Genomic DNA, 25,480 nt, shown 5'->3' on the forward strand with positions numbered 1-25,480 from the left:
CCATCTGCTTTATTTCACAGTCTCCTTCCATTGAACTGGAATTCCTTATTTGTGACACAAAACTGGACATTACAGGAATTTATGTGTGTGACAATGTGTCTTGTGTCAGGCACATTGCATTCTACTCCACTCCCATGGTTACTAGTCCTCAGTAACATTGCTTCCCCTTATCTCTGCTAGCCAGACTCCATGATAACCCTACGCTGCCGGTGCATTCGGACATATTCTACCCATCGGTAGCTCGACTCCCCTCAAGACATCCAGTATGGCCCACCCTTTCAATACCCTTTGACTTTTCCTTACTTAATGGCATAAAGAATGATCAGCACAAGCACCAATCAATCACCACATCGTCTCTGACCCTACAGTCAGTCAGTCAACCAGGATTTAACTGTTATTGGGCACTTCTCAACTGTTTTCAGACTGGACAGGGTCACTGCCTCAAGCCTATTCCAATGAGGCCTTTGCAATGACTATAAATGCCTTTGTGGACAAGTTCAAACCATGTCCCACATTATTAACTCATATCTATTTACTATGCTACCTGGTGGCCTTCAAGCTCTTCACGCTGAGGATGACATCACCTTAAGATGACTGAAACAATATCCTGAGACTGCATACACTAAATAAATACATTGGAATTTATAGGAATTACAGAAATGTAGTAGAATATTGTGTGTGACTGGAATAAAGACACTAAAGGTTGCAAACTCTTTAGGAAGGTTGGAGAAAAGAATAAAAATGGTAGGGTAGTGTTGTGCAACAATAAAGTGGTGGATTACAAGGTGATGACAACGACGACAAATTATCGTGTGTGAAGAGGAAGTGGGCAAACTAGCGGGATTAATTAGGAAAGAGGAATATTTTCCCCGTGGTTAAAGAAATCAGGAATAAAATGGGAATGGACAAAGGCTTAGTTGAGGGTGACATTGCAAAGCATATTGAAAGAAAGAGCTCCCCTGAACCTGTGAGAGTAAGCAATCTTATGTTTTGCTTCTACTTCAAACAAGTTGTAGCTTCCATAACCATGTCTTCATTGCTATGTGATACCCTCTTTCTGCTAGGGCTTGAGACTGGATCTGCTGCAGCTGGTCCTTGACTCATTACATGACCCCCACCCCTCCCCCCTTTCTAGGGTGTCCTTTGGTGTCCTTTGGGCCAGGTTTTTATGGGTGGGCACAGTAGAATTCTTGGACTAATTCAGGGACATGTACATCTTCAGTTGGTTCTCACAAGCAATCTGCTGGCCTATAGCCTAGCTATTGACCAGCTCTAGAAGTTGACTTTGCACTTCCTTGTTGTCAAGGATTTCTCTGACAATGTATTGTTCTTGTCCTTGGACTAGGATGGGGTAAGGAGGAAGTCAAGAAGCCTGGAAAGGAGTTTTCTAGATAAGATATCAGTAAGAAAATGTGGAAGCTAAAGTAGACATCTATAGAGTTGGGGAGCTGTAGCTAAGATGCCACCAGGTTGATCTATGCAGTAATTTGACATAGGCTCGGGGTAGGGGGGTGGTTCTAGTTTTGAGGATGAATAACTGGATTTGAAATGGTAAACTGACAGCCATACATTATTCCTTACTTTAAGTGAGAGGGCTCTGCAATACTGCTGGTCTACAAAGTGCTTGTAGGACTCCTTGAACTATTTAAGTGGCCCTTCAAATCCTCCTGGATATTTTGCAGCTGGTTTACTAGGTCTGCTGTAGTGGGGGTTGGAGAGGAGCTAGGCAGAAGCAAGTGGAAGGAGGGATGGAATCAGTAGTTTGCTGGGTAGAGATATGGGCAGAGTTGTTATGTGTGAACTCTGCCAGTAGTAGGACGAAGACGCAGTTGTTCTGGTGGTAGTCCAACAAGCACCAGAGGTACTGTTCCAGTGCATTCAGTCTGACAATCGGACCATGGGTGGTAGGCTAAGGAAGCATGTAACTGCACTTGTAGGAATCAGAAAAACACCCACCTAAAATGGGATACCATTGAAAACCTCAGTCAAAGATGACCCTGGGTAGCACAGAGTGGAGCCTAAAGATGTTCTCCAGAAACAGTTGGGCAACAGACATGCCATGACAGGGAATGAAGTTGGCCATTTTGATTAGTAAGTCTACTACCAGGGCCACTAACAATAGCTAGGTGTAGTCTTCAGAGTGAGGAAGGTCTGTGGCAAAATCTAGGAATATAGTTGCCCAGGGCTGAGGAGGAGTAGGTAGGGGCTGAGGGTATACAAGCGCTTGGCTCAGTGGGGCTAGGTGCAGGAGCAGATCTCACACAAGGTGACATAGGATTTGATGTCCAAGTACATTTTGATTCACCAAAAATTCCAGGCAAGGAGTCTCCCAGTCTGTCTGGTCAAAATGTCCTGCCAGTGGGGTGTCATGATTGAAGTTGAACACATTCTGGAACATAGATGTGCCTTTGATGGTGGAGGATGTCCCCTTCAAGTTTAAATTTCAGGCCAGATTGGGGCCCTGGATTTAGTAAGGTAGGTTCAATTCTAGCCAGTAGCAGGTTTTGGTTGATGGAGGATCAGAAGAGCTCAAGTAGATTCATTTGTTTTGTACTGTTTAAGAAGTCTGTGCCCGGTGGTATCATGGGTGGGCTTTATGATCCTTTCTGGAGAGGGTATCAGCCTTGCCCTTGAAGATACTGGTTCTGCAGGTGATTATAAAATTAAATCTGGAGGAGAACAGGGACCAATGGGTTTTTTGCTGGTTAAGAATTTGGGTTGAATGGAGATGCACCAAATTCTTGTGGTCAGTCAGGTATTGAGTGCCTGGCCCCTTCCAAGTAGTGTCACCATTCTGCCAACAGTTCCATGCCCCAGATATCATAGTTACCCTAAGTGGAAGTCAACTCCTGAGAGTAGAAGGGATGAGGATGTGGTGGTCCCCCTTGTTGCTGGAACAGTACCAACACAATCACAAAGTTGGGTACATTTGCTTCCACTATGAATGAGAAGACTGGATTGTGGTGTGCCAGATCTGGCACTGAGGTGAAGGCCTGCTTCAGATGGTCAAATACTGCTTGGTTTTCTTTGGAACCAGGGTCTCTTCTTGAGGAGAGCTATTATGAGGTCTACCAGCTAGGAGAATCCCTGGATAAACTTGCAACAGAAGTTTGCAAAGCCCAGAAACCATTGGACTCCCCACGCATATCTTGGAGGGGCCCAGCCTAGCACAGTCATTACCTTGGGAGGGTCTATTTGCAATCCCACCAGACTGATAATAGATCCACGAATTCTTCAGTGGTAGGTTCAAACTCATGCTTTTCTAATTTTGTGTACAGGAAGTTCTGATGGAGCCCTTCCAGAACAAGGTGAACGTTCTGAGTACACTGGGCATTTATACATGTGCTCTGGGAGGCGGGGGTGGGACAGGACACATTAATTAGAGCAGGTCTGAGAGCTGCTCTAATTAAAGCACCTGTAGCATCATGTTTATCAGTGTCTGCCATTTTTCAGTGCAGGGACGCTGATACACACGATGCTGGAGTCTGCTGGAGCACAGTAATTACCGTGCTCCAGCAGACTCGATTCATTGTGTCTGCTCTAACATGCTGTAATTACAGCACATTAGAGCAACCTCCTTCCATGCGTATAAGTGCTCATTGTGCCTGGTCTCTGAGAAAATGAGGATATTGTTCAGAAAGACCACCGCAGACTGATCCAAGATGTCCTGGATGATGTCACTGATGAAATGCTGGAAAGTGGGAGAAGCAATGGAGAATCCAAAGGGAGAACAAGATATTCAAAATGGCCATACCAGGTGTGGGAAGCAGTCTTCCATTAATCTTCCTCATGGATATGAACCAAGATGTATGCTCCCCTCAGATCCTACTTGGTGAAGATGTGCAGGTACCCCAAACTTTCAAACTGTTCAGATGAGGGAGCATTGGTTTTGGAGAGTGAGCTTCTTTTGGACTTGATAATCTACATACAGGTGTAGTAAACAATCTTTCTTTTTCACAGAGAATATGGGGGCACCAGCGGAGGAAGCAGATGGTTGAATAAAAACCTTGGTCAGGCCCTCTTGAAAGTGGTCCTTCAAAGGCCCCAACTCTGGCTTTTTCTCATACTCCTGCCCATGGCTGGTGCTCAACAGGGGCAGCAGGGTATCTGTATGTGTTTTTGTCAAATACACCTGCAAAATCCTGGTACTTGATGGGGAGCCAACTAGTGTTCCAGGTTGTACATCTTATTTAATTCAGGGGTTACCTTCTAGTAGGCTGATTGCTGGGCTGCAGCTGCTCCAGAGTTCTTGGGAGTGCCAGGTTCTGCTGAGATGGATGCTGGTAACCCTTGCCTGTAGTAAACTGGTTCCTTAGCAGGACTCTCATTTGAACCAGACTGTTCTGGATTGCCAGTGGATCTTTGTGTTCCGTAGGGTGAGCCAGAGATTCTTAACAACATAGGGGCACCAAGCAGGTCAGACTGAAGCAACTCAATGTGATCTTGGAAGGTGATTCAGAAGGGAACAGTTTCAATGGTGAAGGGTGACGTATCAATTAGCTCAATTGCTGCAAAGTTAGTCCTACATTGTATGGGAATATAGTGCATCCTGATGAAATCTGGTGCATAACATTGTTTGAGGCACCTGAATCCATTAAAGAATTTGCTGCACCTGAGCCATGGCTGGATGGGGGAGGTGCAACATTAACAAAAGTGGAGAAGGTTGGGATACTCCTATTCCCCCTTACTCCTGAGAGGAAGGCAGATGGATGTCTATGACATTGAGAAGCATGTGCATTGCCTGGTCCAGACCTCTCTACTCTGGCTGGGCCTTGTTGTTTCTTAATGGTAGGGTTTGACAGGGCAAGTGTCTGCCAAGCGGTCAGGCTCACTGCAGCATAGGCAGAGACCTGCAGACTAGGGCTGTGTGAAGCTTCGGGTGGTGATTTGATTTGGAGGAGATTTGGCCCGATTTGGTGGCCAAATCTCTGAATCTGAATCGAATCGGGGGACCAATTTAAAGGTCCCAATTGATTCAAAGCTCTCTGAATCTTCAGAAAAGATTCGGAGAGCTTTGATGATTCGGGCAGTCCCCAGTGGCTGCAGCAGGGAGCTGCAGCTGACTCCAAGCTGATAAGTACTAGGGGCAGGGGTGGGAGGACTGGGGGAGGTGGGAGGCAAGATCCCCCCCATGCAGAGTGGGGCAGTGGGGGTGGGCCCCCGCCTGGCAGCACCCGCTGGGTTGGGGCTTTTTGTTTAACAAGTGCTGGGAATTGGGGTGGGTGGGGCAGCCATTGCTGGGCTGGGAGAGTGGGAGGGGGATGGGCCTGCCTGATTCGGAGATTTGGCAGCAGCAAATCTCCGAATCAGATTTATCCAAATCAAATCGGGACAGTGATTCGAATCACTGAATTGAATCACCGTCCCCTGAATCGTCCGAATCCGAAGTGAATGCTAGCCACTTTGCACAGGCCTACTGCAGACTGCTGCCTGCTCTTTTCTGACTTGGACTCCTGGGGCCACCTGCCATCAACCTGCATTGGCTCTTTAGTTATTCTCCCATGGGGTGTGGGGGAACAGGAATCACAACCCAGAGACCTCCACCTGGGTTTCTTGTCTTCTCTTTTCTCCATTCAGAGAGGCAGTGGGCAACCCAGATACATAGGTTGATGGCTGGTTCCAAGTGTTTCTACCCAGGCCAGCTTATCTTTCACCTTCTCACGGAGACCTCAGCACAAGTGAAAGAGCTGCACTGTCTCATTCTACTCTGCATCCCTGGCAGCTGCCAGAACTTGGCTTCATATTGACTCATTCTTCACTGAGCATGTCTTAGAATCTGCAGAGTCCTTGGCCCTGTCCATTGAGTAGGACTGGAGGCACAAAATAAATAAGAGCCAGTGCCGGTTCACAAATCCACAGAATCTTTTTGGATTGCCACCAAAACACTCTGGCAATGGAACCTTCGCCAGGGAATTGGCTGAGGCTGCACGCTCCCGGTGCATGGTTGTCATGGGAGACTTCAACTACCCAGACATTTCGTGGGAAGAGCGCTCAGCCAAATCTGAGCGGTCGCAAAGCTTGCTCTTGTGCGTGGATGAGCTCTATCTGACACAAGAAGTCTACAGGCTGACCAGAGGTAAAGCACTACTCGACCCGGTTCTGGCAACAGGGGATGACCTAATCAGTGACCTAATGATAGAAGGGAAGCTGGGTGACAGTGACCATGAGCTGATCACCTTCACCATCCACTGTAAAGCTGGCAAGTCAGTCAGCAATACAGAAGTCCTCGACTTCAGGAAAGCTGACTTTGACAAGCTCAGGAGGCTTGTCAGTGAGGCCCTAAAGGGCCACAGCCCAAAGGGGAGTGGAGTTCAGGAAGAGTGGTTGCTCCTCAAAGGAGCAATCCTGGATGCACAAGCAAAGTCTATTCTATCTTGGAAGAAAGGTAGCAAAAGGGCACAGCAGCCCCCTTGGCTCAGCAAGGAATTAGTGGACCTCCTACATCTAAAAAGAAAGACCTACAAAGGATGGAGGACGGGCTCTACCTCCAAGGAGGAATACTCTGCACTGGTCTGGACCTGCAGGGAGCAAACCAGGAAAGCCAAGGCTGCGATGGAACTCCAACTGGCTACAGGTATCAAGGATGATACAAAAGTCCTTTTTTAGCTATGTGGGGAGCCAGAGGAAAAGCAAGGGCAATGTTGGACCCCTGCTAAACCAGATGGGACAACTGACAACCAATGCCCAGGAAAAAGCCAACTTGCTGACCCGTACTTTGCATCGGTCTTTCACCAGTCCCATGGGACGCCCCTGCCCATTATGGGACAGGGAGGCCCGGGTGAGGGAGATTCCTTACTCTCCGTCAATGCTGACCATGTGAAGGAACACCTTGAGAGGCTGGACACCTTCAAGTCAGCTGTCCCTGACAGTTTATACCCCACTCAAGGAGCTGGCTAGCATCATAGCCCAGCCCCTGGCATGGATCTTTGAGAACCCCTGGTGCTCTGGTGAAGTGCCCAAAGATTGGAAGAAGGCCAATGTGGTGCCTTTCCTCAAGAAAGGGAGGAAAGTAGATCTGGCAAACTACAGGCCCATCAGCCTGACCTCTATCCCAGGGAAGGTCTTAGAAAAGATGATCAAAGAGGCTATTCTCAACAGACTGGCCAATGGCAACATCCTGAGGGATAGCCAGCACAGGATTGTTGTGGGTAGGTTTTGCTTGACCAATCTTATTTCCTTTTATGACCAGGTCACCTGGACAAGGGGGAAGAGATTGATGTCATATATCTTCACTTTAAAAAAGCCTTTGATCTGGTATCCCATGATCACCTCTTAGCAAAACTGGCCAACTGCGGCCTCGGGTCCACCATGATCCGCTGGCTGGGGAATTGTGTCCGTGGTCAGACCCAGAGGGTGGTGGTTGATGGAAGTCATCGTCATGGTGCCCTGTGACCAGTGGGGTCCCTCAAGGCTCCGTCCTTGGATCTATTTTGTTCAACCTCTTTATTAATGATGTGAATATTGAAGCCAGAAGCAGACTGGCCAAGTTCGCTGATGATACCAAACTTTGGGGTAAAGCGTCCACACCTGAGGACAGGGGGGTAATCCAGGCTGACCTTGACAGGCTCAGGAGATGGGTGGATGAGAACCTGATGGTGTTTAACACCGAAAAATGCAAGGTTCTCCACCTTGGGAAGAAAAACCTGCAGCATCCTTATAGGCTCGGCAGTGCTACGCTGGCTAGCACTACGGAGGAAAGGGACTGGGGGGTCATCACTGACCACAAGATGAACATGAGCCTTCAATGTGATTCTGCAGCTAGTAAAACGAGCAAAACACTGGCTTGCATCCATAGATGCTTCTCAGGCAAATCCCAGGACATCATTCTCCTGTTGTACTTGACCTTGGCGAGGCCGCAGCTGGAGTACTGCATCCAGTTTTGGGCTCCACAGTTCAAAAAAGGATGCGGAGAAGCTTGAGAGAGTGTAGAGGAGAGCCACGCCCATGATCAAAGGTTAAAAAAACAGACCTTATGATGTGGGGCTGAGAGCTATGGGACTCTTTAGCCTGGAAAAGTGCAGGCTCAGGGATGATCTGGTGGCCACCTATAAGTTTATCAGGGGTGCTCACCAGGATCTGGGGGAATGTTTGTTCACCAGAGCGCCCCAAGGGATGACAAGGTCGAACGGTTATAAACTCCTGCATGACCGTTTCAGGCTGGACATAAGGAAGAACTTCTTTCCTGGTTTGGAATAGACTGCCGTCAGAGGCGGTTCAAGTGCCTACTTTGAATGCCTTTAAGAGACATTTGGATGTTTATCTTGCTGGGATCCTATGACCCCTGCTGACTTCCTGCCCTTTGGGCAGGGGGCTGGACTTGATGATCTTCTGAGGTCCCTTCCAGCCCTAACGTCTATGAAATCTATGAAACCTTAGGTCCAGGAGAGTGCTGAGGAGTAACTACGGGGTGTCTGTCAGCTCCTGCTGGCTTGTCTGGCTGAAGGCTCAAGGTGGCATTCTCCTGTTGTAAGGTCCCTACCTAGGTCTGTAGGGCCCTATTCTGTACATGCAGGATGTCCATCTGGGTGCACAGCCCCTGCAGACTGGCCACCAAATATCTCATGGAGAGAGTCCCTTGGAAGGGATCCTTGTGGCTAGAAGACCATGACTCCTTGTGCGGGCACACTGTAAGAATTGACCAGAGCATACATAGTCAGTCCGAGGAGATTGCATTAAGTCGAGGGTTTACTGGAATGGAAGCCAAAGTCAAAGCTAGCTCAGGGGCACAGCAAGTTGGGCTGCTGCTCAGACAGCATGCTGTTATATACTGTTATATAAGTTTATATAAGCCAGTGTGGTTGGGGACCTCTTCCTGAGGCATGACTTAGCCTGGTTCCCTGATTACTTTCAGCTAAGCCTTGGCTTGTTACTCATCCTGCTTAATATTTTATTACTAGAAACGTCCTCATGAAATAGCTGATGACGCAAAGATGGTGTGCGTGTATGTGTGTGTGGGGGGGGTAGATTATTAAACAGGAAGATTTAGAACATCTTGTGTAATGAAGCACTAGAAGTACTATGAAATTTAACAGCATGAAGTGCAAAGTCATACACAAGGACTTTGGCTATTAAATGGGGACGCACAGAACGAAGGCAACTGAAGAACTGGTGGTACTGGTTGAGCACAGAATGATCAGGAGCTGTCAGTTTGATGATGCTGTGAAAAAGGCCGAAGCAAAGTTAGTTTGTAAATGAGGTGGGGTACATATAGTAGTGACAAAGAAATACTAGTACTATTTTACAAGGCATTAGAAAGACCCTTATTTAGAAAACTGCACATAGCTCTGGTGACCATTGTTCAAAACAAGATTAACATAAACTGGAATAGGGACAAAGAAGGCCCATGAAGATGGTTAAGAAAATGAAAACCATATTGATAGGATAAAAGGTTGAAGGAACATGGCTTGTTTAGCACAGAAGACAGAGATTGAGGGAGGATATGATTACTTTTTACAAATGTATTTTTGGTTCAATGTTGTGGGAGAAGAACTTCTCAGGCTGAAAAAACACTGGCACAAGATCAGAGGAACTGGCTATGAACAAATTTCAATGGGAAATTAGAGGAAGATTCCCCATTATCAGAGGGGTGAAGTTTTGGAGTGGTTGCCTGAGCCAACTAGCTAGGAACAAAAAAACCCTGGATTGCTTTAACACTGTCCTTGACACGTTTATAGAAGGGATGGTATAATAGGAAGGTCTTGGGTTAACAGGGGACCGATGTAATATGTAAAATGAAGTATTTGCAATCCCCATATCAGAGTACAGAGGTTACTTTGTGGTAATCTAGTAGGTGCCTGGCAATTCTCACGGCTCTTGCTGGTCACTAACGGGGTCAGGACGGATTCTTTTCTCCCTCATGAATACTACTCTTTTCTGCTGGGTTTTTTGTTTTTGTTTTTGTTGTTTTTTGTATTCCTATGACACCGAAACATTGGCCACAGCTATGGCTGGGAGGAGGTGGCCGGCCGGCATATGCTCTTGAGGGTACTTAAAAATCTCAGGGATTTTTGGCTCTGTAGTATGGGGGATAGTTTCTTTTCTGGGATTTTTTGAGCACATATTAAACTAAAAAAGAAGAGCTTTAAAGGTACATAGAAGGACATCAAGGATGATCAGGGGCTTCCATATGAGGAAAGATTAAATAGGCTAGGAATTTTCAGCTTAAAAAACAGAAGCTTGGCAGGGGAAAGTTGATAGAGGTCTACAAAATATTAAATGATGCAGATAAAGGAAATAGGGAATTATTATCTACCATCCCTCAAAATAGTAGTAGGGAACACAAAATGAGACTATTAGGTAGTAGGTTTAAAACTAACACGATAAAGTTCTTTTTTACACAGCATGCAATTAACACGTGGAACTCATTGCCACAAGATACTGCGGGGGCTGACAGTTTCACCCAGCCCAGAAGAGATTAGACAGAGCCTTGGAGGAAATGCAGGTACTGAGCGTATTTTAACAACCTTTGCAGCAGCAGGACATTGGCCACCATGGTCCCCTTGCTTTACCTGTGGCAGATTAGGATGTTATATCTTTTTTGTCTCAGGGTTGAGGGTGGTTTGGATAGGGATGATCCTGCTTCAGACAGGGGTTTGGACTAGATGACCTCTGGAGGTACTTCCCAGGCCTACTTCTCTATGGCTGCTTACAGATGTAAAAACCCCGCAAAACGGTGCTTTACTTTAAACTCAGCGTGCCCCCATGCTGAACCCAGCACATGGCCAGAAGAGGCATTACTTTAGTTGGACCCGGCTCGTCCAACATCTATACAGATGGGGTGCTTCAGCGGTGCTTTTGTGGTGCTTTTATCTAATAGCTGATTGAATCAGCTATTAGACAAAAGCACTAAAAAGCCCTGCTGAAGTGCCCTATCTATACAGACGCTGCAGAGCCGGGTCAAACTAATGTGCTATTTCTTCTGGTAAAGCACATTTTTTCCCCACACATCTGTCAGCTCCCTCTGATTCTGTGTGCGCAGCCTCAAAATCTGAACATGCTAAACCTCTGATTACTGGAAGCTGCAATGGGAGAGGAGCAGGGGTTGGAAGATTCTCGATGTGCCCTGTTCACTCTCCCTCTGAGCACCCGCATGCTGCCACTGAGAGACAGCATATTGGGATTATGGTCTGACCCAGTAAATGACATTTCTTATATTCTCTTGTTTCCTGTCATTGCAGTAGTGGGGCACAGATACTGCCCTTGTCTCCCCTGCTTTTACATATCACATATTAAGGGGTGTTGGTAGTGTTTGGGATATCAGGTCTTGTAGCTGTGGGTTGGAGTTTGGAATTAGTGTTTTGGGGGATCCCTAGGGTAAATGACTGCCTATAATTGCAGAGGATCAGACTCACTGGTCCTGGAGTTCGATGTTCACCTGTTCTTTTAGCCCAGTTTCCTATCTCCAACAGTAACCAACTGTGATGGGTACTCTGCACATTTACCTTGGTCATGCACCCAGTGGCATCCAGTTGCCCCCTCCCATCATTGTATATGAGGAAGCTGAGGCAGATGGAGTGAGAGGGGCAGTGGTTAGAGAGCAGGTGGTTCTCAACCCATGCCAGAGCCAACTGACAACATCATAATAGGTGGGTGAGTGGGACATAAGGTAGAGCTGGGAAGTAGGGGGCAGGGGGGGCTGGGTGTGGGGGAGAGAACCATGGGGGGACCCCTGCCAGGCCCCATCCCCTGCCTCTTCCCTCAGTGCCGCCCCCCAACCCCTGCCCTGCCCACCCCAGCTCCAGCCCTTTAAGACACCCCCCCCCTGCAGTGAGTTCCGGGTTTTGGTTTTTTTTCCCCTTAATTGTCAGACTGAATGCACTGGAACAGTACCTCTGGTGCTTGTTGGACCACCACCAGGACACCTGTGTCTTCGTCCTACCACTGGCAGAGTTCACACACAACAACTCTGCCCATATCTACTGATTCCATCCCTCCTTCCACTTGCTTCTGCCTGTCTCCTCTCCAACCCCCACTACAGCAGACCTAGGGAACTGGAGCTGGGGTGGACGGGGCAACCATGGGGAGGGGCTGGGGGAGCGGTGGTGGGGGTTCAGGGCCTCATGAAGAGTCCCACACACAGTGGGGGGCAGTGGGGATTGCCCCCTGCCTGGCAGCACATGGTGAGTTGGGGCTTTTTTTCCAAAGAGCCAGGAGCTGGGGCAGGCGTGGCAGCCATTGCCGGGCTGGGAAAGTGGGTAGGAGATGGGCCTGGCTGATTCGGAGATTCACCCAAATTGATTTGGGACAGTGATTCGAATCATCGAATCGAATCACTGTCCCCCGAATCAGCCAAATCCAAAGCGAATATTAGCGGCTTTGCGCAGGCCTAACATAAGCCCCAGAGGGGCATGCCACCTTCCTTTCCTCCATCCCCCACACAGGCCCCCAGACCCTGCACATTTCTTGCTGTGACTCTGGCTCTGGCAGCAGGGAGGGTGGAGCAGTTGCTTGAGGTTTGCTGCTGCCGCAGGGAGCTGCCATAGCCTTTTCTTGCTACTAAAAATCAGTATTTAGATAACTGCTTGACAAACACGTCAGCAGCAAAAAAGGAGATTATATTCCTCTGCAGCAGCAAACCTCTCACTACTACTCCTGCACCATATCCTGTTGCCACTCAGGATGCAGTGTTGGCTATTTATGCTTCTGCCAACCAACTGTGGCATAGATTCTTCTTAAAGGAGTATTGCGTAGCAACACTGGTGTCAAAGGAGATTTTTCTCACCATTGCATCTGCGAAGTGCTTTCTGGTGGAACTGTTCCAGGAGGTGTATGTCCTGGTTAATGCAGGTTGCCTCCACCCAGAAACCAGGTCTTCTGCAGTCTACTGTAATGAATTTGTCATCTACTTTGTAGACAAAATCACTTGTATCCAGCATGGCTTGGGGGCTGCCACTTTTGTGCAGAGTCAGAATTCAGGGTTGGTGAAACTCAGTTTTGCCCAGTTTATATGGATTGGTTTCAATTATTGTTGCCCACTGATTTAGAGGATGTGCTCAGGGGGATGTGGGTGACCAGTTGTAACCTGGAACCATGACCTTTCTGGTTTGTAAAATCCAGCCTACACTCAGGATTGCCCAGACAGTTTAAGGAAGGTCATTGAATGGGAGGTCACCCAACAGCTCCAGGTGCACCTGGCTACACTTGCATTCCTGGACCTTTGTCAGTCTGGCTTTTGTCCTGGGCATAGCCCAGAGACTGTGCTCCTGGCTGGGGTTGATGATGCTCCCTTGGACATTGACAGGATAAATTGTGCCCTGTTCACCTTGCTTGATCTTTCAGCAGCCTTTGATAACATTGCTTAAACTGTATCAGACTGAAGTTGATTTATGTGACTTGGTGGGTATTTGCAGGACTGCTCTAAATTGGCCCCAGGTCCCTGAGGCTAGTAATGGGCAAGTGCTTATCATCTCCTCAGGATGTTTCCTGTGGGATCCCCCAGCGGCTCCACCTTGTTGTGCCTCCTGTTCCACGTGTATATGAGGCCACTGGCCGAGACTGTACAGAGGTCTGGAGTGAGATGCCATCAGTACGCTGATGATCTCCAGCTCTATTTCTTATTTTCATCTTATAGATTTCATAGACGTTAGGGCTGGAAGGGACCTCGAAGATCATCAAATCCAGCCCCTGCCCCAGGGGCAGGAAGATGGCTAGGATCAAAGGATCCCAGCAAAATAAGCATCCAAACGCTTCTTGAATGAGTCCAGAGTAGGTGCCTGCACCACTTCTGGAGGCAATCAATTCCAGGTCTTGGGGGCTTGGACAGTAAAGAAATTTTTCCTTATGTCCAGCCTGAAATGGTCTTGGAGGAGTTTATGACCGTTGGTCCTTGTTTTTCCTTGTGGTGCTCTGGCAAACAGACGTTCTCCCAGATCATGATATACGAAAGAGTGCTGGAGTCAGATGACCCCAGCTAGGTGTTTGTCCAATCTCCTCTTAAATACCTCCAAGGAAAGGGACAGCACCACCTCCCTTGGAAACATATCCTATATTTTGGCAACCCTCACTGTAAAAATTTTTTTCCTGATGTCCAATCTGAATTTGCTCTCCATCAGTTTGTGGCCATTGTTTCCAGTTACCCTGAGGGGTGCCCTGGTAAACATTGTATCCCTTATTTCTTGCTGTCCCCTCCCCGGTGAGTTTGTAGACAGCTACAAGATCACCTCTCAGCCTTCTCTTGAGGAGGCTGAAGAGATTTAGGTCCCTCAATCGGTCCTCATAGGATTTTACCTGTAGGCCTTTAACCAGATGGGTGGCCCTTCTCTGAACCCATTCCAGGTTATCCACATCCCTCCTGAAGTGTGGTGCCAAAAACTGGACACAGCACTCCAGCTGCAGCCTGACCAATGCCGCATAGAGGGGAAGTATCACCTCCCTGGACCTGTTTGTGATGCACTTACTTATGCAAGAAAGGGTGTGGTTAGCTTTACTTATTACTTCTTCATATTGGCAACTCATGTTCATTTTGCAGTCGACTACAGCTCCGAGATCCCTTTCCGCAGTTGTGCTACTTAGAATGGTACCTCCCAAGCTATAGGTGTGTTGATACCCAGTCCTCATAATCTTGGTCTCTTCCCAGTGCCTGGCAGCAATAGAGAACTGGATGTGAGTGAAGTGATTGAAGTTGAATCCAAAAAGTTGACAGTGTTGATGGAGGTGGACAGACTGCTTGACCTGGAGAGGATTAGGACACCTATAATTGATGGGGTTCAGCCTTCCCCTGTCACACAGTTTCACAACTTTGAGTACTCCGGGTTCCTCTGCTGCACCTGGATCTTCGAGAGTGGCATTGGCTAGGAGTGCCTTTCACCGACTCCATCTGGTGAGAACGCTGCAGTTTTTCATAGATGTTAGGGTCAGAAGGGACCTCAGTAGGTCATAATTTTGTTCAGTCTTGGATCTTGCCAAAATCACCTATGCTTTTGTAACCTTGAGGCTAGACTACTGCACTGTACTGTATATGGGACTGCCCTTGATGACCACCTGGAAGCCACATCTGGTAAAGAATGCAGTTGCTCGCTTTCTGATGGCGGTGGGTCTCCAGGAGCACATAACTCTAGTTCTCTAGAGTCTGCACTGGCTCCCGGTTGCTTTCTGGGTATAATTCAAGGTACTCATTTTGATCTATAAAGCCCTAACTTGTCTGGCCCTGAATACCTAAGAAACCAGCTTCTCCCTTACACTCTATCGCAGTCCCTGAGGGCAGCTGAAAGCAATCTCCTAATAGTCCTGTCAGTGCACCACATTCACTTGGTGAAAACACATGCAAGTTCATTCTCAGTAGTTGCTCCTAAGCTTTGGGACTCCCTCCCCTTTGAGGCCCACCAGAGCTTGAGCCTGGACATTTCCCAGAACAGTTGTAATACCTTTGTGTGTTTTCCTGAGCCGTGTTCATGTTTTTATTCCATTTACTTATTCTGTCTCTTACTGTGAGCCATCCTGAGCCTTGTTGGGAAGGGTGGCATGTAAATCAAATACATAAGCAAACATCACCTTCCAAGGAAGGTGCATAAACTCTGAAGAAGCAAATGGGCAGTAGCTTGACCCTAAAAAAGGTTTTGTTTGTATTCCCAGTGAAGATTAGTTTAGTTTAAACTCTGAAGTATAATCTTCATCTGCCTTCTGAGGCTCCTTGTTTGTACTGACTGTTATAACTGTATAGTCTTGGTATCTGTATAAAATGCCCAGTCTGTCATTGAGTCTTACAGAATTTCCTGCAAAGACAACCTGTGGCAATGAGTTCCACAGTCTAACTGGGTGTGACAGGAAAAGGTATTTCTTTTCACTGTACCTATTTTAATTCATATCTAACAGTTTCACAACTCTCCCCTTGAAGATCTCAAACTGATTTTTCCAGGCTAGCCATCATTTTATATACTTTTGTGTCTCTTACTGTCTCCTATTTAAGGAAAACAGTCTTGGTTGCTTCAATCTCTGTTAACTGGAGAGTTTTCCTGGGCTCCAAATCCTTTTTGTTGTCTTTCCCTGCACTCCCTCTAATTGTGCAGTATCCTTTTTAAATGGGGGTGGCCAGCCCTGCACACAGTGCCTATATAATGGCATTAGAATCTTTCTGTAATATTTTTTATCCCAGTAGTTCTCAACCTTCAGCCCATGGGCCAGATCTAGCCTGTGGAGCTGAGTCATCTGGTCCATGGGGCTCTTCACAGGTCCAGAGATTTGGCAATGAGGGAGTGGTGGCAAGCAATTCTGCCAACACTCCTCGCCATCAAATTTCCAAGTCCTGTGGCCTGCAGGGCCGGATCCACATGCCGGATTAAGCCCACATAGTAGCTCCTCTCTGGATCAGGCCCACAGGCGAACCCCATGCAACTCATCTGGCCTACAGCCCAGAAAGATTGGGTGTTGCTGCTCTGTCCCATTCCTTATGCATCCTAATGTCCTTGTCCTTTTTTTCCATCACAGCTGCATACTGAACTGTGATACTTATCAGCTCAGGTCCACCTGCAGCACAGTTTAAACTCACCAGAGTTTAACTACAGTTAATTAAAAAACCTGGGAGGTGTAGAAAAAATCCTTTCCAAAGTACATTAATTTATTGACATTGAACTTCATCTTTCATTACATTACCCATTCACCTAGCTTGGGTACAGTTCTCTGAAGTCTCTTGAGGTCCTCTCTGGTTGTTACTAATCTAAATGATTTTTGCATCATTTGTAAATTTTGCCCTCTCACTGGCATCATTCTCACTGACATCCTGCCACACTTTTAGCTTCTCTCATTCCTTGGAGTCTCAGACCAGCAGAGGCTTCCTATGCCCGAAGAAGGGTGACTGCACCTGAAAGCTTGATAAGAACTTGTTTCCAACTACTCAGTTGGTCTAATAAAAGATATCACATCTACCCAAAGAACCTTGCCTGCCTATGTCCGTAGACCAACACGGCTACAACCAAAAACCCAGCCCTCTCACTGGTAACCCTCCTTTCTTACATCATTAATACATGTACAAAATACTCAAGGAACTATTATGGGTCCTTGCAGCACTTGCTGTTAATCATGTGTCACAATGAAGCTAGTGATGAATTCCTGCTCTTGTCTCCAAACCATGACATCACTTTGCCCCTTTACCACCAAGTAACAAGAGCTAAGTGACTTGCTACGAATCAGTGGTGCTGCATGACTGCAGACTACTTCAGGCTCCAGCAGACTGTGTGACAACAGCAGGGCAAACAGGAACAAAAGCACCATACATGTCATTTTCTCAGTCAACCCCAAATGAGACAGGCTCTTACTGATTGAAACAGTGAGCTGCTGACAGGAGCCAGCGCTCTCCAACGACGGTGGCTCCACAGAAATGTCTCGACCCTTCCTTCAGGCTGACTTGCCAGGGGATCTCTCCTCTGGAAGCATTGAATCCTCCCACAATCTTGTTGGGTTTAGAGAGACCAGGTCGTCCACCACATTCTGAACAGGAAGAAAAGCATAATTTGTCAACATGTGTGTCTGGCTTTGGGGTCAGCAAGCAGCTAGTTTAGGGCCCTGCTCACCAGTGAGACCCAGCAAAGCAGTACTGGTCAGCTAAAGGCCAATTCAGGGGCATTTATCTAAGCTTCTGCCTGCCAAATTTCCTCATCCTATCAACAGGCTTCCTCCCCATCCCCATCATCTCTGCCTGCCCTTAGTAGATCCTGCAAGTCATTTTTTTTGCTACTGCTTCATGCTGGGATATGTCATAGAGGTAGAAGATCCTGCAGTTCCAGTGGTCCCTCATCTTGATTATTTTGTATTGGGAGTTATTTCATTAACCACCCTCACCTGGAGAAACACTCAGAGTCTGCCTTCCTTATCAGAGGCAGCAGGAAGGCTTCTGGGAGCTAGATGCCACATGGGCTGAAAAACCATCTTAAAGATCTGTCTTTTCTTGCCCAGGTGGAAGTCACTTGGATTCTGTAGGCCTACCAAATCCCTCCCATGTGCAGCAGTTGGCTTTGAATCATCAGATCTTCCAGTGATAAAGACAGACAGGTACATGCAGAAGAGCTACAGTGATGCACAGTGCCCCTCCCAATGTTACTGCAGTCATGGAGCAGGCAGGCTGTTTCTCAAGTGCTAAGGACTGCCAGTGGTGCTGGCAAGATTTCAATACATTTGTGGCTTCCAATGTGGTTTCTAAAGTCAAGCAGTGACCAAATACAGACACAAATGACCCTGCATGTGCAACTGGCTGGCCAAAGCCCCAGGATGCTATGGCAGACTGCTTTGTGCATGCAGCTCAGAGACTACAGAGATCATGGTTTCCACCAAACTAAGACTGCATTGCATATCTGAGGGTCAGATGAGCCAGCCTGACATTTTCTACTGCACCAAATAGAAAAGGGCTATTTCAGTTCATTGAGGAACAGATCCCTAAAAAATCATGCCTGTCTTGACCATTGAAACTAGTCAGAGAGATTGACCATTGTAGGGGCACAATACCTTGAGGCCTGGCAGTGGTAGCTGACTTGCTGGTGGCTGGGGTTGAGGAGATAGTGGAGATAGCTCTAGGAGTGCTGGTGATGCTGTTGCTGATCCCTTCAGTGGTGGCAGAACTGCTGTTTGTGCTAGAAGGTGTTTCTGGGAGGGTGAGTGCTGTGAAGGCAGGGGAGGCAGAGACAGCATCAAGGATCCAGTCTCTGAGCTTTGTCACTCGGGCATAAACTCCTGGTCGCCTGGCTTCAGCACAGCCGATTCCCCAGCTCACGATGCCTGCTAGGAAAAACTTGCCAGATGGTTCTTCACAAACCAGGGGGCCACCAGAGTCACCCTGCAAGAAAGAGTCCAGACTAAGGCACCCACAGCACTTCCATGAGCCAGGGTGTGACAGAAGTCCCATGTCTGAACTCAGGAAAGCAGCCATCATTTCCCCCCTCTTATTAGATTTTAATCTCTGTCCTAAACTGCTGTGCAGTGTTGCTGAATGCTGTTATAGAGCTGATGTGTCCTATCTCAGAGATGGCTGAAACATTTCAGTTGTGGGCAAAGGATCACCTAAGATATTTTCAGGGTTCTGTCTGGATGTGTAAGTAGAGGAGGCGCTTGCTTGAGGAGTAGCCAAACTACCACGTTATCAAACAGGAGCTATCAAATCTAAGACCTTGCTGTACACCAAGGGTGAAGATACCATTTCAGTGATCTGGGACAATGAGCTCCCACTCCCAACAACCTTGTGATCAACTAAATTGACCCTCCACTCATAGATTCACTTAGATGTTCAACACTGGGCATGGTGCTCACTTGACTGCTATTTGGTGTTCATTTTTTATTGCACTGCACATACAAGCACTTTGAAATTCTGCGGGGGTATTAAAATCCTAAATGCTTGACAGAATGGACAGCTCTTTTTATTTTCTCTAGCCACCAGGGCTGGACTCTTTGTGGTTTGTTAGTGGGATAGTATTGTAGGAGGACCTATGCAGCATTCGTCATGAAGCTGGCCCTGCTTAACCCAAGGGGATTCCTAAATAACTGGGCACATCTACAAGAGATCCTGTGTCACCGTAGCAATGCACTATGGCAGCATAGCATTGGCAGGTACAAACCATGCTGCCACAGCTAGGTCACTGCAGTGACATGCTCCCTCATTATAATGTGTCCTTACAGTGATGTAGCAGCTAAAAACAACCATGCGCTGCCAGAGGAAGTACTAAATGATGGTGCAGTAACAACGGTGCCATAGGGGCACATGTAGATGCACCCACAGAAGAGTATTTTTTCTTTTACAGTTTTCCATGCTTTAAGTCTGCTGGTTTCCTAGCTGGTTCTCTCTTTCTTTTCTTTTCCGCCTGGTATATGATAATATTTCCTCCCTTCCAAAGGTTCTACCAGTGTTAGCAATTAGAATTTCCTGGCTGCTTCTTTCTTCAAGTACAAAGAGTGCCTTAGATGCCAGCACAGCTTCAGGGAAAGGAAGAGCAAAAAAGAGTGTCAGATGCTGCAGGACACAGCATCTTTGTTTTGCTTTCCAGTGCTTCAGCAGCCAGTGGAATTGTTTTTTTATAAACATGAATATTTACAAGTAGCTGGACTTTGCCAGTCTGGGCATTTGTATATTCAGGGTGGGTAGAAGCCAAAGAGCCTGGAAGCTTCTCTTTATATTAGGTATATAGAATAAATCAGTGGTGGCCAACCTGTGGAATACAGTCCACAAGTGGCACAGGCATCCAGTGGATTTGGCATGCAGCAGATCGGGGAGGGGCAGAGATCAGAGCGACATTCGGGAGGGGAAGGGGATTGGAGTGGCAGTCAGGAAGGACGCGGGGATCAGAGGAGGGGGTGGGAACTGGGGGTCAGTGCTGGCTCAAGGGTTTGTCCCTGTTGGGGGTAGTTGCCACCAAATTCAGCATTGTCATGTCCCGGTGGCAATGGGATTCAGCAGCACTGAGTGGTGGGAGTGGTTGATTATTAGAGTGGCATTATCTCATGCTTTGGACTTAACTTTTGGCATTCTTGTCAAAAAGGTTGACCCCCACTGGAACAGATAATGTCATCCTCAACTAGCATTGCCTGCGGAAGGCCTCTAGACCATTCACAAACTTGACAACCTGCCCCTCTGCCACCAAGGTAGGTCTATAACAGTACCTTAATTCTACATGTGGGCAAATTTAAGCAAAAATAAAATAAGTTAATGGACTTTATTCTAGGAAACAGAGTTAATTAGTTGAAGACCCAGGAACATAATTCAGGAGTCCTGGCTCCTAGTGCTGTTCTCAAACCACTAGATGACAAACCCCTTCCTTCCACTTCTTTGTTTTTTTACAGATGTAAGCTCTCACCAGTCATCCATCCTGTGTGGCTGTGGAGGGAGCTGACAGCTTTGTGGACCTCACACTGGTAAGAGGTGATGTATCCATGGTGTCATAGAAACCAGAGTCTTTAGCTGCCCAGGCACAGTACTGTGTCTGTTTTAGCAGCAAGTGGATTTATTTTTTTATAAACATGAATATGCAACTGGTACTAGGAGAGGTCTTCTCTTACCTGGCATGAATCAATTTTCCCCTCCAAGTAGCCAGCGCACACCATCCTGTCAGTGAGGGCATAGCTATACAGGCTAGAGCACAACACCTGGTCCAGCAGCTCCACTGTCGCCTTCTGCAAGGTCTCTGGTTTTACCACTAGTGGAGAGAGACAAGGAAATAAACTGTTCCCGCTCTTCAGGCCAAAGGCTCATGCACTACTTGGCTGCTCTTGGCAGGTCAGCTCAACTTCAGCACTTGACCTACAGCTCAGTATAGCATGCACCTTCCCCCAGCCTCCCCCCACCCCAAACCCTTCAGTTGCTCTTTTGTGGTTGCTCCCCTCCACAACTTCTATGGGTGTGCTACCTTCCTTTCCTTCTCCATGTTTCCCAATTTCCTGTCTTCTCACAGTTCTCCAGGTACCCTCCCACTTCATCCACTAGCCTTTCCGAGGTGCCCCATGCACACCATCCTGAGAGAGCACTGCTTACAAAAGTCTTCCTTAAGGTAGCCCCAGCCAGAGATGAGACATTTCTTGCCAGCAGGGAAGTGGTGCCCAGCTCCTGGTAGGCACACGGGCTGGATGTACTTGTTAAAGGCCATAGGACTTGCAAGCTCCAGCACAGCCACGTCAAAATCAGCAGTATCCGCATTATAAGAAGGGTGTGTGATTATCTGTGCAATGCCAGCTTTCACAGTGCTGGGGTCGATGCCACTGAGAGAGGTGGTTCCTGCATAGGCAGCCCAGACCTTTGGGTCCTGAAACCTGAAATGCATACAGCAGGGTTGTGCATGAACTCTCCTCCCACGTTGCCCCTTGATGGCCTGCTCATGTCAAAAGGAAGACATTTAAACAGCAGCAGCTGTTGTGCCTTGAACTGGAACTGGCACATGACCCTTGAAACCCCTCATGATACAGTAACTGCTGTGTTACAGTGCCCTGTGTTCATGGCACTGCAGATCACCACAATGCCAGCATGGGCCAGAGCATACATATGGGCTTGGAATAGCTGGGCTTGGGGTGTGGATCCACCTTCCCAGTGGTCTAGTCTGGAATGGCGGTAAACAGATGATCAACTGAGATGGGCCCACAGTCTGTTTTAGCTTGGTGAGAGGCTGGATATTGAGATACAACACCAGTTTTTCTGCTAGTTGGAAGTGGGGTCAAATTCACTTGCTAGTGGTGGGGGCTTACTCATTAAAGCAGTGAGCAGCAGACACCAGCCACTTCTCAGTGAGGATGGCTGCACCACAGAAATGCTCGTTGTTTTCCCTCAGGCTGACTTGCCATGGAAACTCCCCTCTGGAGGCTTTGGAGCCTCCCACAATCCTGTTGGCTGTCTGCATGGCGGGTCGACTCCCACAGTCTGAAAGGTAGAAAAGAGCTCATGTGAGCCCTGGAGGCTACTTCCGGTGTGGCCAGAACAGGTCAAGCACTTCAAACATATCCCAAGCGGAGTTCACTGGGGCAGGGGAAAGGTCTACCTTGCTTGGTGCATACTTGTGCCTGCCGCAGAGAGTGAAGCCATTGTTGACACTGTATTGGAAGGTGCAGGCTTCAGACTACAATCAGAGCGTATTCATGGAAAGGGGCAGCTAGCTAAGGAAGCATCCACAGAATGGGTTGCTGTGATTAGCCTTGCAGCTTGGGATTCATCAGTAGAGGCTTTCTCACTAGGAGCCATTCTACAAGTTACTCTTGTGCAGGCAGGGCATAGGAAGATGTCATAGAAGCTGCACCCTGTAAAAGCTAAACATCATCGAAGCTGCTCCAAGTAACCAGCTGGAAAATGAGCTCCTCTCAAACTGACTAGTGGGTGTGTCTCAGTGGGCACGTCTACATGAGACATTTACTGTGCGGTAACCTAATAACACTGCACAGTAGCATGCCAGTAAAAACCTGTGCTAATAAGCTACTGCACAGTAACTGCCACAGGAAAAGCCCCCCATGTGCTGGTGCTGCTGGGCAGCAAATGTAGTTATTGTGCATTCAGTTAGTACTTCATTAAGGAAGTACTAAACTAAATGCTCTGTAATTACAGTGCATTAATGAGCATGTAGATGGGCCCAGTATGTTTCTAACACTAACTCCAGTGAGTTCACTTGCTGTGATTTGCTGCCTAGCTTCAGATGCCATGTGTGTTGGGTGGAGTCATGGTTATAGTGAATGTTAGCTCTAGGGACAGAGATGGAGTTGCACTTCTTTTTCAACCCATTGAACAGAACCAATCTGATCCAGCTTTCCCTTCACTTTGCATTCTCCTGGGCCTTAGCCTTGCTAGACAGGTTCCTCTGGGTTGAGAGAAGTGTTCACTCTTGGACCTTCCTTTTGACACTGTCAGCAAAGGTCCCCAGTGCCAGTGTGATGGGTGGCTTCTGTGTTAGGGACAAGAGGACTCGAGACATCTATATTGTCAATGAAAGACAGTATCAGGGCATGGCTCTGCCTGATGCTGCACATGTCCCACTAAGCCTCTGCTTTAGTGTGTGGGGGCAACAGTAATGCTCACTGCTTTAATGGGCTATGGACTATATGAACTATTCATCCTTCAGCTTCTTCAAAGTCATTTCTTACAAAGAGGATTAGTTGCCTCTACTGAACAGGACCCACATCTTCCAGAGAGACTGTCTGTGCTGGATATACTGGACACCCTGATTTTCTGTGGATTCCTGACTTGGTCCTCACATAACCACATAAATGACTGCAGTTACCATGGGCCCAGAAAACCAACCATTGCCTGATGTATACAGTAGGAGGACCTACCACAGTCTGCCTCATCAGAGGCATCCAAGCAGTCAGCGTGGCCATCACACTCTGGGTTCTCTTTCCATACACACTGGCTGTTCTTACAAGCAAATGTATTTCCAGGGCAACTGCCTAGACGAACAGGAAAGAGATGGTTAACTTTACCTGTGAACATTCAATAGCCTTCTAGAGCCTTCTAGCCAAGGTGTGCATGTATATGTGGAGGGCTAGAGGGGATACAAAACAGCCAGAGACTATCTTTGCAAAGAAATCAATGCCACTGTTAGGAGAAAGTCATGAAGTAGATGCTTAGGGCACCTCATGATTAGGGCTTCAAGGAGTAAGGAGAGAACATATCACTGGGTGTGTCTACATGTGCTATTAATGTGCATTAGGCTTATTGTGCAGTAAAATACTGCACAGTAAGCCTTTCTCGGGAGCATGTCTACACATGTACTAGCTAAGTGCGCAGTAGATTAATTTACTGTCCCAGTAGCTGCTACTCACAGGTACCTGGTGATGCCTGACTGTGCCGTAGATTGGTGTACTGCTCAATAAAGTGTCTTGTGTAGATGCACCCACTGTGTACAATGACTTCTCTACTGCCCTGAGGAAGGGCACTCTGCCAAAAGCTCATATAAGATTTCCCCCAACTAATCAGTTGATCCAACAAAAGGTACCATAAAAAAATCCCTTTTCTCCTTGCATATTTTGTGGTCCATCACAGGTACAACACTCCAATCCAGCTACTACTCTTCATTGTCATTGATGATAATTGCACAAATTGACCTTTCTCTCTACCATCTCCTATGGTCCCTGTTAGAGCTTCAGGTGCTGTACCAGGGATAGGTCTTTTCTAGACTCTTGGAAAGATCAGAACCCAGACCTTGATCAGGGTGAAGGACTGCAATCATCTCAGTCTCTGTCACAGGCCCTGGGCCTGAGTTCCCTCAGCTCTAAAAGAACCTCAGGGCCTGGTAAGAAGAGGCAACATCATTGTGCACAGGGACATAAGCTAAGAAGGGGCAAACTCTATGGCAAATGCTGTATGAATCTGTAGACTGGCTTTGGGGCTTCTAACATACCTGATTTCAATTCAATTCCATATGGTGATGCCTCGCTTGGTCCTGTAACGAAATTGAGAGAAGAGAAGTGGAGAGATGCAGTCTGTGGCATCACAGACTTAGCATTCTCCTGCAGACTGGCTGGGCTCTGGCTGGGCCTTGACTCTGACCAAGGGCTTATTTGCTGCATAGTAAAAGCTCTGCTGTTGGGGAAAGTCTGCTAAAGCTCTGCATGTCTACTGCTCCTCTGCTTAAGCAGCTCCCATAGGAGTCCTATTTTTCCTTCCTAACACAGGGAATAAGGAAAGCCTGGGCTTGGCAGGTTCTTGTCCTGTTTATCTAATGGGTACCCCTGTGTAATATGCAGTTCTTGCCATGACTGTGACTGACATAAGGGAAGGAGGAGCAGACTGATCAAGCTGGAGAAGATGACCAGTAACCTTTGTCTTATATCAGCCCTTGCTCTAGTTAATGTTTTCTTTGGCAACATTGCCCCACTCAGGAAGTCAGCTTGCTTTTGTGTCTCTCAGTGGGGAAGGGAGTTACTTACTTGTGAGAAAGGCTGAGGATATAGTCCCATAGGTAGCCAGAGGGATACCCTGTTTGTTCAGTGCTTCTGTTAGCCCACGTGTGAGTGCCTCTTCCTCCAAGCTGGAGCTCAAAGGTTGGGAAGCTTGGTGGATGAAGTGAAGACGGAAATGGACAATCACACTGGAGTT

General features: G+C 47.4%; 1 protein-coding gene across 1 annotated transcript in view; it reads right to left on the bottom strand.

Moving 5' to 3' along the window:
* The window catches only part of TMPRSS9 (transmembrane serine protease 9), a 41,065-nt gene that overhangs the window by 10,832 nt on the left and 4,753 nt on the right, over positions 1-25,480 (bottom strand). Inside the window, exons 3-9 of the mRNA XM_025193063.1 lie at positions 25,312-25,434; positions 23,716-23,856; positions 22,147-22,318; positions 21,443-21,717; positions 20,971-21,107; positions 18,388-18,760; positions 17,250-17,421 (exon numbers count right to left, since the gene is read on the bottom strand). Coding sequence (XP_025048848.1) covers positions 17,250-17,421; positions 18,388-18,760; positions 20,971-21,107; positions 21,443-21,717; positions 22,147-22,318; positions 23,716-23,856; positions 25,312-25,434 — 1,393 coding nt within the window. The remainder of the gene's footprint in view (positions 1-17,249; positions 17,422-18,387; positions 18,761-20,970; positions 21,108-21,442; positions 21,718-22,146; positions 22,319-23,715; positions 23,857-25,311; positions 25,435-25,480) is intronic.

Source organism: Alligator sinensis, unplaced genomic scaffold (assembly GCF_000455745.1).
Source record: "Alligator sinensis unplaced genomic scaffold, ASM45574v1 scaffold189_1, whole genome shotgun sequence".
NCBI classification, from domain to species: Eukaryota; Metazoa; Chordata; order Crocodylia; family Alligatoridae; genus Alligator; species Alligator sinensis.